This window comes from Thalassophryne amazonica, chromosome 3 (assembly GCF_902500255.1).
Source record: "Thalassophryne amazonica chromosome 3, fThaAma1.1, whole genome shotgun sequence".
Lineage (NCBI taxonomy): Eukaryota > Metazoa > Chordata > Actinopteri > Batrachoidiformes > Batrachoididae > Thalassophryne > Thalassophryne amazonica.
The window spans coordinates 2,227,675-2,245,858 of record NC_047105.1 but is presented as its reverse complement, the minus strand read 5'-3'; the positions used below and the strand labels follow the sequence as shown (position 1 = coordinate 2,245,858).

Here is an 18,184-nt window from a genome sequence, read left to right as displayed (position 1 = left end):
ATCCTACGTTGTCCTTTGACCTCCACATTAGGGACATTACAAGGACTGCTTTCTTCCATCTAAGAAATATAGCAAATATTCATCATGGCTGATGCTGAGACTCTGATTCATGATTTTGTTTCTTCTAGATTGGACTATTGTAATGCTTTGTTTTCTGGTTTACCACAGTCCAGCATCAGGGGTCTTTAACTGGTTCAAAATGCTGCTGCCAGACTTCTGACACGAAGCATAAGGTTTGACCATATTACGCCGGTTCTGGCATCCTTTCACTGGCTTCCGGTCTCTTTAAGATCGGATTTTAAAGTATTACTATTGGCCTATAAAGTTGTTCACGGACTGGCGCCCTCCTATTTGGCCGGCCTGGTTGAGTCCTATGTGCCGGTTGGGGCTCTGCGTTCACAGGGTGCAGGACTATTGTGTGCCCCGAGGGTGAAGAAAAGGTCAGCAGGTTACAGAGCTTTTTATCACCGCACCCCAGCTCTGTGGAATGATCTGCCTGCGCTGATACGACAGTCGGACTCTGTGGAGACTTTTAAAGCCAAGCTGAAGACACATTTGTTGTCCCTGTTTTATCATTAGTATTTTATATGATTATGTGTCTTTTTTTATTAGTTTTATTTGTTTTACTTCTTTTACCTTTAATGGTTAACCTTTTTTTATTGTGTTTTAATCTTATTTCATTTTATTCTGCTTTTAAATGTTTGTGAAGTGCCTTGAGGCGATTACTCGTGATTTGGCGCCATATAAATTAATAAATTATTATTATAAATTATTAGGAAGTGAACCTAGGTCTTCATATGGGTCATCCAAATCCTGATTCACTGAACATTAGCATCAATTCTCCCTTTCGTATGGCTAGCATACTGGCATAGAATGGTAGTATGCTTCCTATATTTTAAAATTCATTTTATTACTAACAAAATGGGTCTCAGCCTCAACTTTATCTAAAATTTTGGGTCTGTTAGTGAAGCTTAGGGCTCGTGGCCAGCGATCACCTTAATATTTTCTTTGCTTTCCTGGTGATGTACTGCTGATGAATTATACCTTAGGTGTCGTCTTTTTCTTTTTTTTGGGGGGGGGGGGAGACTGAGTGTGTTCTTTTTCTCTCTGTCTGAGGTACGTATAGCGGGACGACTACTGAAGACAGACTGACAGACTGAAATGGCCGTTGCTGTGGAACAGGCCCACTGACAGCATGAGGATTGCTGGATAACCCCTGCCTAGACATGGGTATTGATAAGATTTTATTGATATTGCTGCCATTATCAATTCTGCTTATCAATCCGATTCTTAATCAATTGCCTTATCAATACTTCTTGTGGATTTTCTGTGTACTCATGTAGGCTTTACAGGTTTTCCATGTCAACATTTTATTGAGTCTTAAACTAAATAAATATGAAACTGCTGACTGGATCCTTGATCTCTGGACATAAACAGAAATAAAATTCTGTAGTTTGTGTCAAAAGCATTTCCTTTCAGGTATAAATGAGACACGTCAAGATCAATGTAATTCATAAAGAATGGAGGACGTCTCATTTTGTGGGGGGGAACAGTTTTGGTCAGTTGTAGTTTATTGTCTGTATAACAAAGTTTGGAAAGAGATGCCATTTGATTTCAAACTGATTTGCTTTGAAGTTATTAATTCTGACTGAAATCCAGCATTTCAACTTTACTCAAAGAGTTGTGCTGTTTGCAGTTTGAAGCTGTACAGTTAGTCCCACAAAACAGAGGACAATATTATTATCATTATTGTTATTTCCTCTACCTGATGGACAACTTCAGCTCACGCCAGAGAACCATCCCGTAAAACTCTGGTATGGAACATTGGACGATTCTCGTTTCTTGCCCGTAACAAGACAAGAGTCCCAGTTAGTGACTTTAATAGCACAAAGGTGACTCACGATTGACATCTTTAAATGGCTTTGAGGTTAATGAAGAAATTGCAGACCCACTGTTTCTGAAAAGCAGCGAAGCAGAGAACCAACAAAGCAGTGGGTCGCAGCGCTGCTTCGTTAATTCAAACTGCAAGCAGACTGCAATCAACAAAGAGAAATTAGCATTTTTTGTCTGATACACACCTTCAAAAACAATGGCCGCTCCAGCATAATGTGAACTAAAGGACCGGTAAAGGAATCATTAAGCAAAAAGGCTATTGATGTTGGTGGATCAAATTATTTTTTACTCTGTTGTGATTCGGCGCTATATAAATTAAAATAAATTGAGCTGAAATCACTCAGCTTCACCGTGGAGTGGGACTGAGAACGTCTCTGAAAGTAAGACTGACTGTCAGGAAGACTGGTGCGTGGTTTTGATGCAGGTTCTTCCGCTCCAACTTGAACCAGTATAACTGCTGATGCACAGTCTCCAGTCACAGCCACAGAAGCCTAGAACCGCTTCAGGATGGTCTTGGTGGCTTCCCTCACCCATTTCAGTAACTCAGTTTCTGATTTGTTTACAGAAAAAAGTAACCAAGCTGTCCCTTAAAATAATAATCTGGATTTTAAAAAATTATCCTTACATTTCAGTTTGTCTAGTTCCCTCTGCTCTCTGAACTCTAATTTACAAGCACTTTAAAAAATGTTGAACTCCACTGTGATGGCAAAAACTCTGTCCCAAAACACGTGGGCCTGACTGTAGACCTATGGATTTATACACTATTACTGATGGACAGTAAGACGTCTCAACCTGATTTGAAAGGAATTGAAGCAGGAGTGACAATTTGAATATTTGTTAGCTGTTAGATTAATATTTTAATGTTTGTGCTGTTAATGAAGCAAACTTATAATTCTACATGTTGTACACAGAACCCTCAGACACCATGACAGCAGGTCTTACTGATGTAATTTCATGTCAATCATGTTCTGAAGGGAGTGGCAACATGGCAGACAGAGGTTTGAAGCGCCTCAGTCCAGCTGGGTGGTGTTTAGGTGTATTACTGCCACCTGCTGGTTTGACTATTTTCCTTCACGGCTGTGACAGGCCGACAGACTTGAGGCAGGATGCGGTTGCCCTTGACAACCAGCAGCACATTCAAGTGAGATGTTCCGGGTTATTATGGTCTGAAATTTTTGAATTTTGGTGTTAAATGGATATTTTTGACTATTTTTGAAAGTTTTCAGATACAAGCTGCAGAGATCAAAGACCAAGCAAGAAAACTAGACCAGGTGGATTCTGAGAGATGCGACTCACCTTCTCACTGCCTTTTAGACTGTTGCTCTCTGAGGGGCGCTATCAGGCACTTACAGCTCTTAATATTAACAAGTGTTACAGAACCGGAGAGTTTAAATGTTTGAGGGTTTTTGTCCAGTTAACTTTCCCCAGAGAAACTCCCCAAATGCAGTAAAAGTCCACATTAAACCAGGCAGCATGCAGTGCCCTCTGGTGGTCACACCACTGAATAATGATGTGTTTAAGTGGCAAAAACGTTTAACTCCTGTCTGAACAGTCCTTCAAGCCACTGGTCATTTTTCTAGTTCAATGAGCATCTCTCAAAACAAAGAACTAATCATCAGGATGTTGTCCACCATCATCATCACGTCAGCAGCGCTCCTGGAGCAGGCTGTCAGGAGTGGGTCTGGTTTAGGAACAGGTTTGGGCTGACGTGGCTGCCACTGTTTTGACATTCAAATGCTTTTATTGTGAAGCCCATTCAGGAAACAGTGCAGCAGCTTTTCAACTTTGACTTACTGCTGCAGCGACAGTTCTCAGTAAGAACTATCCAGACTGTCTCAGCGGTGTCAGTGCTTCGCTCCAGATTGTGTAGCGTGAAGAAGGTGAGAGCCTGCGACACCAGTCCATCACAGGTTACTCCCTAGCCGAGGCAGTACCCATTTTTACAGCTGCGTGGACCGAAACAGTGCAGATTCAGGGTCTTGTCTGCAGAGATTCAAACCCAGGGCTACAGATTGTCAGGCTCAGTAAAAGTTCTCAGTGTTGCTCGACTTCTTTCCTGGAAATACTGCACAGTTCTACATCATGTCCATTTATAACAAGTTTTCATTTATAACTTGGCGTACAAACTGACATCTCAATAAAGGACATTTACCAGAGCCGGAATATAAGAGCGGGAATCAGAAAGAACTGAAACTTTAGGAAGATACCAGCATTTATCCTGATCATGGACGAAGATCAGGACATCTGGGGGGGGAAAAAGACCACACAAACATGACAGCGTGATTACAAAAAATTACATCAGTGGTTTGACATCAGACGAGGAGCAGCAGCTGATCTCAGAAACAATGTTTTATTGGTCCAAGCAAACATCACGGTGAGCTCAACCATCATACAGATGAAGAAACAGGAAACAACAGGAGAAAGGACGAGAGGCAAATTAAAAACGGCAAACTGGGGGAGCACAGGAAAGAAAGCAACAGCCTCGGATATTTACAAAATAAAAGACAAATGAGCAATCCCCATTCACTCCTTAGCAATAGGACACCGGTGCTAACAGGTTACCGTGGCAACACAGCAGGGCATCAGGTTTTGAAATTATGCATTTATGTTTTTGCAAACGTGTCGACATCTTACAACAAAGAACATGTCAAAATATAAACAAAGCAACGCCGCCGGATGTTATATCACCATAGCAACAGAGCATTTCAACAGTTGTACCTTAGCAACAGACCCTGTCATCATGTTACTTTAGCGGCAGATCACAGGCATTTTGAAGAGGACTTTTCATATTCACATTATAACAGCAATAATATCACCATGGCAACACAGTAGAAAAACAAGCTCTTCATCGACAGTATGTTTGACCAGAGACACAGCAGGTACAGTCATAGCATCAAAACAGCTTTCACCATAGCAACAGAGCATTTTATACATCGCCACAGCACCACAGCACATTTAGGTGCAACCAGACACGTACGTCAGCTGCACTGTAATACCGAGTTCCCATGGCAACAGAACATCACTCCTCTTGACAGAGAAACACCCATCAGCCACCACAAAGGTGTAACATGATCACAATCAGAACCGCTGTTATGGCTGAGTAAAAGCTGTTTGAATTAAAGTACAGGTTTAGTCAGAAAGCAGGGGGCGGAGTTCACCATCAATTTTATACAGGCAGGGCGGGGCTATGATAAAAGAAAGGGTGACCAGGGTGTTACAAAACCAGCCGACTATAGGTTCAAATCCCACTTGCTTACAGTCGTGTATTTGAAATGGGGCGTCAGATGACATTTTTATTTAGTCCGTTTTGGCCAGGATAATCCTAACCCAGGCTAATCTTGACCTTGCGTGCTCCAATGGGTCGGTCATTCAGGTCCATGACAGCAGCAGTAGCCTCCTCATGATTCTGGAAGGCCACCATGGCCTCACCCGTTGGAAGGCCTTTCTCACTGAACTGTAGGCAGACGGAGCCGGGCAGAACCTGGTAGCCATAGAAGAAGTCCATGATCTCATCCACCGTCACGGTGAATGGCATGTTCTGGAGTTTCACCACTGTTGGCCCAGCCGCACCATGTTGCCCGTTGGGGTTGTTTGGACCACTTGGGGCTGGTTGGTTCCGTATGCTGTCAGGACCAGGTTGGAACACTGGCTGTCCACTTGCAGCTCCACTCCCTGGGTGCACTGGTACTTGACTGGTATTAGGGCCTCCTCCTCGGTTCTGGCCTCCTCCTCCTCCTCCTCCACTTCCTTTCCTGGTAGTATTATCAAAGGGTGCCAAGCCTCTCAACCCTTCCTGACCAAACGGACCTCCTCCTGCAGCTCCAGGTCGAAAACCCGGAGGCTCCAAGAGGGGAGCACCAGGAAGACCAGCAACAAGTGGAGGCGCTACATTCAAATTGACTTCACCCAGCCCAGGTCCCAGAGGTGTTAGAGGAGGAGGGCCTGCCAACCCATTCCCTGGGGCTGAGAATGTGGAAACAAATGGAGGAGTGCTGAGATTTCCCATTGGACTCCTAAAAAAGTTGAACTCCTCCCCACCTATCCCAGCAAATGGGTTGATTTGAGGCTGTTGCGGACTGGGCTGAGCTGGTTGATGTTGGTTTAATGTTTGGGTTTGGTTTTGCTGGTTCTGATTGCGCTGTCCCCTCTTGGTCTGAGGGGGAGGATTCCTCTCAATCTCCTTCATCTGCTCAAAAGTCACCAGGTGGATGAATGCATCGCGACCATTGAGTTTCTGGCGGTGGAGCCTCTCAGCCTTATGGGCATCTTCCTCTGACCGTAGTTGGAAGATTGCTTGTCCTAAACCATTGCCTTGGCTATCTGTCAGGACCTTGAGACTATCCTCATAAATTCCAATCCCCTCCAAGAAGGCACGGACATCTTTCTTAGAGATATTGTAAGGGATGTTGCTGATGTGTGCACAATTCCTAGGAGCTTTCATAGGATCGTGGTTCTTGCCATCACTGTGATCCGTTTCACGTTTTCGAATCATGTCAATCTTCTCCAGCATTCCTTTCCGGCTGACTGGATGCACCTGAATGAAGCGGTTGCCCATGTATTGCATGTGTGCTCCTAGAGCAGTCTTGTAGTCCTGTTCTGTCTTGAATTCAAGGAAACCCTCTCCAGTGGCTCGCCCAGTGGGCCCGTATGCAATGTAGACACTGTCTTCCACAATGGACAAATTCTTAAAAAACTCTTTCAGCTGTTTCTTGTCAGCTTCGTAAGGAAGGCCTTTCAGGTAAATACAGAATTCATGCCGGTGTGGAGATCGTGACCGTCCACGCTGATCCCTGCCTCCTGGCCCAACATGATCGCGACGATGCTGATGGTCATGTGATTGGTTGACATTAATTGGTTTGCTGCTATTGTGAGGGACCTGGCCTGGCATACCATCAGTAAAGCTGGTCCATTGCCGCTCAGTGGCTGGAGTAATCTCAATGAACCTTTGGCCCATCATTCCCCCGCCCCGTTTTACAGCTTCAAAGCTGTCATGAGGTGAGAAGAATTTAACCACAGCCCTGCCTGTTGGACGACCCTGTCCATCTCTGATTAGACGAACCCCTTCCACCCCCAGTCCCCGAAAAAACTCTCTAACTTCAACCTCTGAGCAGGAGAATGGGAGATTTTGCAAGAGTACAAATAGTTCATCTGGATTAGCTGCTACTCCTCCAGTAGCGACAGCTGCAGCAGCTTTCATATGGGCTTGAATGCCAAGAGAGGCCAGAGGATTAAACAACATGGGGTTGGGAGTTCCTAAAGGAAGACCAGAGCCCAGCCCTGCAGGGGGTGGCAGGGAAGGGTTGAAAGGAGGCAGGGATGACATATGGGGAAGATGAGACATAGGAAGTACTGGAGGTCCTTGGGGTAGTGGGGAAACAGTAGGTACAGGTGGGAGAGAGGACAATGGAGGAGGAACAGGAATTGTGGGCAACGTGGCAATTGGGGGCATAGAGGTGATATTGGGAAGTGGAGGAATTGCTGGAGGACCAGCATTTAGAGATGCAAGAGCTGTGGTGATTATGGGGGCAGAACTGAAACTATTGGTGAAGCTGGGTACCACACTGGTCAGGTTGGCAACCGTCTTGTTGGCCTGTGGCTCTTGAGAGGAGCTGGCTGTCACTGAGGCCTGTGTGTTACTAAAACCCTGGTTGCCAATGCTACCACTTCTCCCCGTTGAACCTGGTTGGCCCACAGAGGGCATGGGTACAGAGGCAGCTTGACGACTGGCATTTCCCGCTGTAGGCACAACAACATCTACAGAAACTGCACCAGCTTCAAACCTGCGGCGGCTCAGCTCAATCATGTTCTGCATTTCAGTCTTACTGCTAAGCAACAAGGACACTTTGGAGCCCTTAATGGACCCACCTGTACGCATCATCCCCAGACGGGCATCTTCATCAGTGGCAAACACAATGAAGGCCTCACCGTGCTCACCCCCCACAATATGCACTCCCCCGTCAGGGATGGTGAGGCCAGAGAAGAAGTGTCTGATATCCATGGTGCCAGCCACAATAGGCAGACCCTGCAGCCTGATGACTACCGCCATACCGACTGCTAAACAACAGGCACTACAACCTGGGGAGAGAACAACACAGGAAAGCACATAAACCAGTTTGAAAGTGTTTTCCCGGAATTAACTTCACAGGTCAGTCAAACTTTAGGACAATTCAGCAGCCAGGATTAAAAAAAAAATAAATAAAAAAATTGCTGGGGATTTTGCTGGGGGCTATAAAGCCAATGGCAATTTTATGTTCTTATACTTAAAGAAAAAAGGCATGTCATTAAGAAAATAAATTAAGATGACACTGAAAGAGCTCCAGGCACAGACAGCAGACGGTGTTTAATTGTGGATTACTTTGAGAAGAAAATTGAAGACATTAAGGTTAAACATATCCCAGCATGCCTTAACCCAGCCACTACAACCTGCTATTGAGGTGGGCGCCATTACTGAGGTATTACCTAGATTTACAGAATTTGATAGTATCTCACTAGGCATGCTGCTGAAACTCGTAACGTCAACAAAACGCACAACCTGTTTATTTGATCCTATACCAACAAAACTGTTTAAGGACCTGTGGTCCACTCTTGGGCCGACTGTGCTGGAAATTATTAATCTTTCTTTAACTTCTGGATTTGTTCCTAAATATTTTAAGTCTGCAGTGATTAAACCATTACTTAAGAAACCTAATCTTGACTCTAGTGTATTGAAAAACTATCGGCTGATATCAAATCTATAATTTTGCTCTAAAATTCTGGAAAACGTGGTGTCACGGCAGGTCGTGGACTATCTTACTGAGAATAATCTCTTTGAGCCACTGCAGTCTGCTTTTAGAAAATATCATTACCACATAGACGGCTCTCACTAAAGTGGTGAACAATCTACTGCTTACAATGGATTCGGACACCACTACGGTTCTGTTGCTGTTAGATCTCAGTGCTGCGTTTGATACAGTGGATCATCATATTCTACTTGATAGGGTGGAAAATCATTTTGGGATTACTGGGAGTGTCCTTGCATGGATATTGACGTCATACCTGACCAGTCGTTCTCACTGTGTTTTGTACAGTAACACTACCTCTAACCTTAGTGACATGAAATTTGGGGTTCCACAGGGGTCCGTCTTAGGCCCCCTGCTTTCCTCCCTTTATATAGCACCCCTTGGGCACATAATGCAGCACTTTAGGATTACATGACGATAACTGCTGGTAATCTCATCCACATAAAATCGTGAGAAGATTGCCTTGCATCAGTGAGAAGCTGGATGTCTAGAAACTTCCTACATTTAAACTATGATAAAACTGAAACGATGGTTCTTGGTCCAGTGAGACAACGGCATCAATTTGACCAGTTAACGCTAAAGCCTGGGTCCCACTGAATAATGAAGGATGATTAACGAGCCACGCACAGGGGCGTCGGACGGGGGGGTGGGGTGGTGGGTAAAGGGTACTATGCACCTAGGGCCCAGAGCATGGGGGGAGCACAAAAACTGGCATTAAATACATTTTGTGTTGCATGTTATTAATGTCCATACAATTCATGTTGTAAAAGAATATAATTACAATGAATATATAAATGTTGCGAAACATAATTCTGCTCTAACAATAATATTGAAAGATCTCTGAGGGCCCTTCCACGCCTGCATAGTTGTACAATGGTTTAGTCCAGGCGCACAGGCGGCACTCTGCACCCCCCCACACATCCCAAACAGGATCTGACAGAAAGAGGAGGCGTTTAGTAGAGCTGAAACAACTAATCGATTTAATCAATTATTAAAACAGTTGTCAACTAATTTAATTATCAATTAGTTGTTAAATAACTTTGTTTTACCGCAAATGTTTAGTTTCTTCCATATAAATCAATCATTTCTGCAGCGCGGCTTTGCTTTGAACCAATCAAAGCAGTGATTCGCAGATCAAAGCAGTGCTTTGATCTGCTGCTTTGTTGATTTGTTGTTTTATTTCACTTTATCTTAAATCTTTCCCCACTAAAACCCCAAAGAGTATATGTCTGAGTAATATTTACCTTTTATGTTAATCTGACCTGTTATGGTCTGAAACAGTTGATATATGCATTTTATAACTTAAAAACAGGACCGATGCTAACGCATTAGCATGTCTACGGCATTTTCAATGTTAAAGTTAGCATTAAGCTGTTGCAGCTGTCAGCACATTTGTTTTCTGTATAATTCATGACTCAGCATTTGTTGTTGTAAAAGAGTCAAATGTATTACAAACTGTAATATTTAAATTTATTTTTTATTTATATATTAGTAATAGCAACAATAGTAATAATAACCAGTAATGCTACAATTTTAGAGAAAGAAACAAAAGAACCTGATTAAATACAACAGAAAAGATAAATCCAACTAACAATGAACATACATAAATACATTTAGAAATAAATAAGTGTTTCCTGTGAACACCTAGTGACCCTTAAACCTCCACTTCATCCCTGTTTTATTTAAGTTTAATGACAATTTGTTTTGGTCAAACCACACCTAAGATGTGTTTTTACACCAGAAAAAATAAAATGCAGCAAAATTGTGTCTTTTTCATGAAAATAACTTAAAGATCACATATTACACTTTAGTCAGGCCTTTAAAATACTTTTGTGGACTCTTGCTGTAATATGTTGGCAGTGGTTGAGATAGTTGCTGTAGGCATCTAAAAATGCTCATGATCGGATGAAACCTGATAGAAATCTCTGTGGTGTGTCGGTGATGTATGTATGTGCAAAATAAAACAAAACATATTCCAGGTATGTTTTTGACGAGAATATAACATCAAACGTTGTTGTTGTGTGATAAAGGCCTTTTAAGTGGTTAATGTGTTTGGTTTCAGTTCAGAAGGCTCCAGGTTCAAATCCCACCCCTGCCACATTTCTCCATGTAATGTGGAGTTGCGTCAGGAAGGGCATCTGGCGTAAAACCTGTGCCAATTCAACATGCAGATGCACCTTGGATTTGCTGTGGCGACCCCGAGTGCAAACAAGGGAGCAGCCGAAGGGACTTACTTTTTACTTTTACTTAAAGAAATAATGGCAAAACTTACATATAAGTTAAAAAAACCAAAACAGTTAATTAAAATATAATCGACCGATGAATTGATTACTAAAATAATCTAAAGTTAGTTGCAGCCCTAGTGTTTAGGCTGAAATATAATATGTCTTTCCCCAAAAAAAATCACAATCCCGATTTCAAAAAAAGACAAAAAAAAAAAGGTCAGGGAAAGAAAACTAAATGAGGGAAAGCAGCTGCTAACCAAATTCTCTGAAAAGAGAAAAATATAAAAATATAATCAATCAATTTTCAATCAATTTTATTTATATAGCGCCAAATCACAACAAACAGTTGCCCCAAGGCGCTTTATATTGTAAGGCAAGGCCATACAATAATTACGTAAAAACCCCAACGGTCAAAACGACCCCCTGTGAGCAAGCACTTGGCAACAGTGGGAAGGAAAACCTCCCTTTTAACAGGAAGAAACCTCCAGCAGAACCAGGCCCAGGGAGGGGCAGTCTTCTGCTGGGACTGGTTGGGGCTGAGGGAGAGAACCAGGAAAAAGACATGCTGTGGAGGGGAGCAGAGATCAATCACTAATGATTAAATGCAGAGTGGTGCATACAGAGCAAAAAGAGAAAGAAACACTCAGTGCATCATGGGAACCCCCCAGCAGTCTAAGTCTATAGCAGCATAACTAAGGGATGGTTCAGGGTCACCTGATCCAGCCCTAACTATAAGCTTTAGCAAAAAGGAAAGTTTTAAGCCTAATCTTAAAAGTAGAGACGGTGTCTGTCTCCCTGATCTGAATTGGGAGCTGGTTCCACAGGAGAGGAGCCTGAAAGCTGAAGGCTCTGCCTCCCATTCTACTCTTACAAACCCTAGGAACTACAAGTAAGCCTGCAGTCTGAGAGCGAAGCGCTCTATTGGGGTGATATGGTACTACGAGGTCCCTGAGATAAGATGGGACCTGATTATTCAAAACCTTATAAGTAAGAAGAAGAATTTTAAATTCTATTCTAGAATTAACAGGAAGCCAATGAAGAGAGGCCAATATGAGTGAGATATGCTCTCTCCTTCTAATCCCCGTTAGTACTCTAGATGCAGCATTTTGAATTAACTGAAGGCTTTTCAGGGAACTTTTAGGACAACCTGATAATAATGAATTACAATAGTCCAGCCTAGAGGAAATAAATGCATGAATTAGTTTTTCAGCATCACTCTGAGACAAGACCTTTCTGATTTTAGAGATATTGCGTAAATGCAAAAAAGCAGTCCTACATATTTGTTTAATATGCGCTTTGAATGACATATCTTGATCAAAAATGACTCCAAGATTTCTCACAGTATTACTAGAGGTCAGGGTAATGCCATCCAGAGTAAGGATCTGGTTAGACACCATGTTTCTAAGATCTGTGGGGCCAAGTACAATAACTTCAGTTTTATCTGAGTTTAAAAGCAGGAAATTAGAGGTCATCCATGTCTTTATGTCTGTAAGACATTCCTGCAGTTTAGCTAATTGGTGTGTGTCCTCTGGCTTCATGGATAGATAAAGCTGGGTATCATCTGCGCAACAATGAAAATTTAAGCAATGCCGTCTAATAATACTGCCTAAGGGAAGCATGTATAAAGTGAATAAAATTGGTCCTAGCACAGAACCTTGTGGAACTCCATAATTAACCTTAGTCTGTGAAGAAGATTCCCCATTTAAATGAACAAATTGTAATCTTTTAGATAAATATGATTCAAACCACCGCAGCGCAGTGCCTTTAATACCTATGGCATGCTCTAATCTCTGTAATAAAATTTTATGGTCAACAGTATCAAAAGCAGCACTGAGGTCTAACAGAACAAGCACAGAGATGAGTCCACTGTCCGAGGCCATAAGAAGATCATTTGTAACCTTCACTAATGCTGTTTCTGTACTATGATGAATTCTAAAACCTGACTGAAACTCTTCAAATAGACCATTCCTCTGCAGATGATCAGTTAGCTGTTTTACAACTACCTTTTCAAGAATTTTTGAGAGAAAAGTAAGGTTAGAGATTGGCCTATAATTAGCTAAGACAGCTGGGTCAAGTGATGGCTTTTTAAGTAATGGTTTAATTACTGCCACCTTAAAAGCCTGTGGTACATAGCCAACTAATAAAGATAGATTGATCATATTTAAGATCAAAGCATTAAATAATGGTAGGGCTTCCTTGAGCAGCCTGGTAGGAATGGGGTCTAAGACATGTTGATGGTTTGGATGAAGTAACTAATGAAAATAACTCAGACAGAACAATCTGAGAGAAAGAGTCTAACCAAATACCGACATCACTGAAAGCAGCCAAAGATAATGATACGTCTTTGGGATGGTTATGAGTAATTTTTTCTCTAATAGTTAAAATTTTATTAGCAAAGAAAGTCATGAAGTCATTACTAGTTAAAGTTAAAGGAATACTCGGCTCAATAGAGCTCTGACTCTTTGTCAGCCTGGCTACAGTGCTGAAAAGAAACCTGGGGTTGTTCTTATTTTCTTCAATTAGTGATGAGTAGTAAGATGTCCTAGCTTTACGGAGGTTTTTTTTTATAGAGCAACAGACTCTTTTTCCAGGCTAAGTGAAGATCTTCTAAATTAGTGAGACGCCATTTCCTCTCCAACTTACGGGTTATCTGCTTTAAGCTGCGAGTTTGTGAGTTATACCACGGAGTCAGGCACTTCTGATTTAAAGCTATCTTTTTCAGAGGAGCTACAGCATCCAAAGTTGTCTTCAATGAGGATGTAAAACTATTGACGAGATACTCTATCTCACTTACAGAGTTTAGGTAGCTACTCTGCACTGTGTTGGTATATGGCATTAGAGCAGTGATTCTCAACCGGGGTGCCGCGGCACCCTAGGGTGCCGTGATCGATCGTCAGGGGTGCCGTGGGCAATTATCAAATATCACCATTATCGGGTGTATGTGCTGTAATAGTGTGGCAGATGGTGTAATGCTCTTTTATTCCAGTAGATGGCAGCAAAGCGCGCAGTAGCGCTGAGCCATGTGCCGACAAGGAGGCGTGATCGACATTTTAATTCCGGGCAAGTTAGTGATTTATGTGCATAGAAGTTCACTTAGTCTCGTCAAGAAACAGGTGGAATATGCCGGAAAGCTGCGTATGTTGGCAAAGTCACAAACGGAGGAACAAGGGAGACAATATTTCCTTCCATAAGTAAGTGGTTTTAGTTATTGTTGTCACTTTGTCTGTGATATTTGGATGATAAACAGCTGTATGTCTCCTACCGTACCTGTGTCGCCCGATGACACGGATCATTAATTTCACTTATGTCTAGTTAATATTTTCCACTGCTAGACCAATGTCTAGTTAAAATTGTCGTTAGTGACTAAAAATTATTCGACAAGACTGGGGAGTTTTTTTTTTTTTTTTGCACCTTAAAATAATGAGATTAATGACCCGCGCTGTGCTGCCACACACACAGAGATGTGCGCACACACACACGGCTGACTTCATGAATGAAACTCGGTCAATAAAGGATAATTATGTAAAAATATAATATATATAAATGTATTGTGATGGTTTTCGGAGCCGCGCTGCGTTGAACAGCAGCAGATCAGCCGAGCAGCGTAGCTTATCAGCGCAGATCCGTGTAACTTTCAACAACAATATTTGTGAATGTGTGTGTCAGAGTAAGTTTAATACTTTCCTGAATTAATTTAATGTAATTTAATTTTACTGGCTCAATATCCAGGACAAAATGGCATTTTAACACGTATTTTGCGAGCATTTTTCTGAGTGTGTTCAGTCGCGAATCTCCATTGAAAATGCATTAACATCCGGGTACTTCGTCAATATTTTGCCCGGTTAGGAGACGTCATGTCGCTGTCCATGAAGGGACGTTTTCGTTTAGTGTGCAGCAATGGGACTGCGCTCTCTAGTTCTTATATACAGCTCCATGACCATAGTATACATGTTACGTCATATCTGTACCGCACGTGTTGCTAACGTGCTAACGCACCGTGTAGAGACAGTAGAGTTAGTGGTGCGTGACACGTGACACATGACAGTGGTGTGCCGCAGGACTTTGTAAATATAAAAAGGGTGCCGCGGCTCAAAAAAGGTTGAAAATCACTGCATTAGAGAACATAAAGAAGGAATCATATCCTTAAACCTAGTTACAGCGCTTTCTGAAAGACTTCTAGTGTAATGAAGCTTATTCCCCACTGCTGGGTAGTCCATCAGAGTAAATGTAAATGTTATTAAGAAATGATCAGACAGAAGGGAGTTTTCATATATATATATATATATATATATATATATATATATATATATACATATACATACCCCCTGTCAGTTTTGCATGTTGTACCACCTACAAAAAATGGAGAGGTCTGTAATTTTTATTGTAGGCACACTTTAACTGTGAGAGACAGAATCTTAAAAAAAAAAAAAAAAAAATCCAGAAAATCACATTGTATGATTTTTAAATAATTAATTTGCATTTTATTGTATAAAATAAGTATTTGACCCCCTGGAAAAACAGAGCTTAACAATTGGTACAGAAATATTTGTCTGCCATTACAGAGGTCAAATGTTTCCTGTAGTTTTTCACCAGGTTTTCACACACTGCAGCAGGGATTTTGGTCCACTCCTCCATACAGATCTTCTCCAGCTCTTTCAGGTTTGGAGTTTCAGCTCCCTCCAAAGATTTTCTATTGAGTTCAGGTCTGGAGACTGACCAGGCCACTCCAGGACCTTGAAATGCTTCTTACAGAGCCCCTCCTTAGTTGCCCTGGCTGTGTGTTTGGGGTCACCGTCATGCTGGAAGACCCAGCCATGACCCATCTTCAATGCTCTTACTGAGGGAAGGAGGTTGTTTGCCAAAATCTCGCAATACATGACCCCATCCATCCTCCCTTCAATACGGTGCAGTCGTCCTGTCCCCTTTGCAGAACAGCACCCCCAGAGTATGATGTTTCCACCCCCATGCTTCACAGCTGGGATGGTTTTCTTGGGGTTGTTCTCATCCTCTAAACATGGTAAGTGGAGTTGATTCCAAAAAGCTCTATTCTGGTCTCATCTGACCACATGACCTTCTCCCATGCCTCCTCTGGATCATCCAGATGGTCACTGGTGAACTTCAAACAGACCTGGACATGTGCTGGCTTGAGCAGGGGGACCTTGCTGCCCTGCAGGATTTTAAACCATGACAGCATCATGTGTTACTAATGTAATCTTTGTGACTGTGGTCCCAGCTCTCTTCAGGTCATTAACCAGGTCCTCCTGTGTAGTTCTGAGCTTTCTCAGAATCATCTTTACCCCACAAAGTGAGATCTTGCATGGAATCCCAGACCAAGGGAGATTGACAGTCATCCTGTGTTTCTTCCACTTTCTAATAAATAATCATAACAGTTGTTGTCTTCTACCAAGCTGCTTGCCTGTTGTCCTGTAGTCCATCCCAGCCTTGTACAGGTCTACAGTTTTGTCCCTGGTGTCCTTAGACAGCTCTTTGGTCTTGGCTATGGTGGACAGGTTGGAGGGTGATTGATTGATTGTGTGAACAGGCGTCTTTTATACAGGTAACAAGTTCAAACAGGCACAATTAATACAGGTAAAGAGTGCAGAATAAGAGGACTTCTTAAAGAAAAATTAACAGGTCTGTGAGAGACAGAATTCTTACTGGTTGGTAGGGGGTCAAATACTTATTTTATGCAATAAAATTCAAATTATTTAAAATCTCGTAATGCAAATTATAATGACAATAAAGTGAATAATGTGATTTTCTGGATTTTTTTTTTAGATTCTGTCTCTCACAGTTGAAGTGTACCTATGATAAAAATTACAGACCTCTTCATTCTTTGTAGGTGGGAAAACCTGCCAAACTGACAGGGGGTCAAATACTTATTTTCCCCACTGTATCTGTATATATATACTCAACAAAAATATAAACGCAACACTTTTGGTTTTGCTCCCATTTTGTATGAGATGAACTCAAAGATCTAAAACTTTTTCCACATACACAATATCACCATTTCCCTCAAATATTGTTCACAAACCAGTCTAAATCTGTGATAGTGAGCACTTCTTTGCTGAGATAATCCATCCCACCTCACAGGTGTGCCATATCAAGATGCTGATTAGACACCATGATTAGTGCACAGGTGTGCCTTAGACTGCCCACAATAAAAGGCCACTCTGAAAGGTGCAGTTTTATCACAGCACAATGCCACAGATGTCGCAAGATTTGAGGGAGCGTGCAATTGGCATGCTGACAGCAGGAATGTCAACCAGAGCTGTTGCTCATGTATTGAATGTTCATTTCTCTACCATAAGCCGTCTCCAAAGGCGTCTCCGAGAATTTGGCAGTACATCCAACCAGCCTCACAACCGCAGACCACGTGTAACCACACCAGCCCAGGACCTCCACATCCAGCATGTTCACCTCCAAGATCGTCTGAGACCAGCCACTCGGACAGCTGCTGAAACAATCGGTTTGCATAACCAAAGTATTTCTGCACAAACTGTCAGAAACCGTCTCAAGGAAGCTCATCTGCATGCTCGTCGTCCTCACCGGGGTCTCGATCTGACTCCAGTTCGTCGTCGTAACCGACGTGAGTGGGCAAATGCTCACATTCGCTGGCATTTGGCACGTTGGAGAGGCGTTCTCTTCACGGATGATGCAAAGGAGATGTGTTGCACTGCATGAGGCAAATGGTGGTCACACCAGATACCGACTGGTACCCCCCCCCCCCCCCCCCATGAAACAAAACTGCACCTTTCAGAGTGGCCTTTTATTGTGGGCAGTCTAAGGCACACCTGTGCACTAATCATGGTGTCTAATCAGCATCTTGATATGGCACACCTGTGAGGTGGGATGGATTATCTCAGCAAAGGAGAAGTGCTCACTATCACAGATTTAGACTGGTTTGTGAACAATATTTGACGGAAATTAGTGATATTGTGTATGTGGAAAAAGTTTTAGATCTTTGAGTTCATCTCATACAAAATGGGAGCAAAACCAAAAGTGTTGCATTTATATTTTTGTTGAGTGTCTATATATATATATATATATATATATATATATATATATATATATATATATATATATATATAATCTTTATTTCTTCTGCAGCTTACAAATCACCGTGATACGACTTTTAACTTTGTGTTATGTCTTCAAAATCGGTGTTTTGCGTGCTCTCCTGTGTTGCTGCACAGCTCTGCGCTTCTTTTAGCGGCTTCACTGGAGTTATTTCTTGGGCAGCTTTAAACACACATCCACTTTCATGCAGTCATCCAAATTTCAACT

The 18,184-nt window shown here is 42.2% G+C and overlaps 1 protein-coding gene across 1 annotated transcript in view; it reads right to left on the bottom strand.

Moving 5' to 3' along the window:
• Nucleotides 1-4,224: 4,224 nt before the first annotated feature.
• The window catches only part of rbm12 (RNA binding motif protein 12), a 29,099-nt gene continuing 15,139 nt past the window's right edge, over nt 4,225-18,184 (bottom strand). The window contains exon 3 of the mRNA XM_034164494.1: nt 4,225-7,968. Coding sequence (XP_034020385.1) covers nt 5,216-7,939 — 2,724 coding nt within the window. The 5' untranslated portion in view covers nt 7,940-7,968 and the 3' untranslated portion in view covers nt 4,225-5,215. The remainder of the gene's footprint in view (nt 7,969-18,184) is intronic.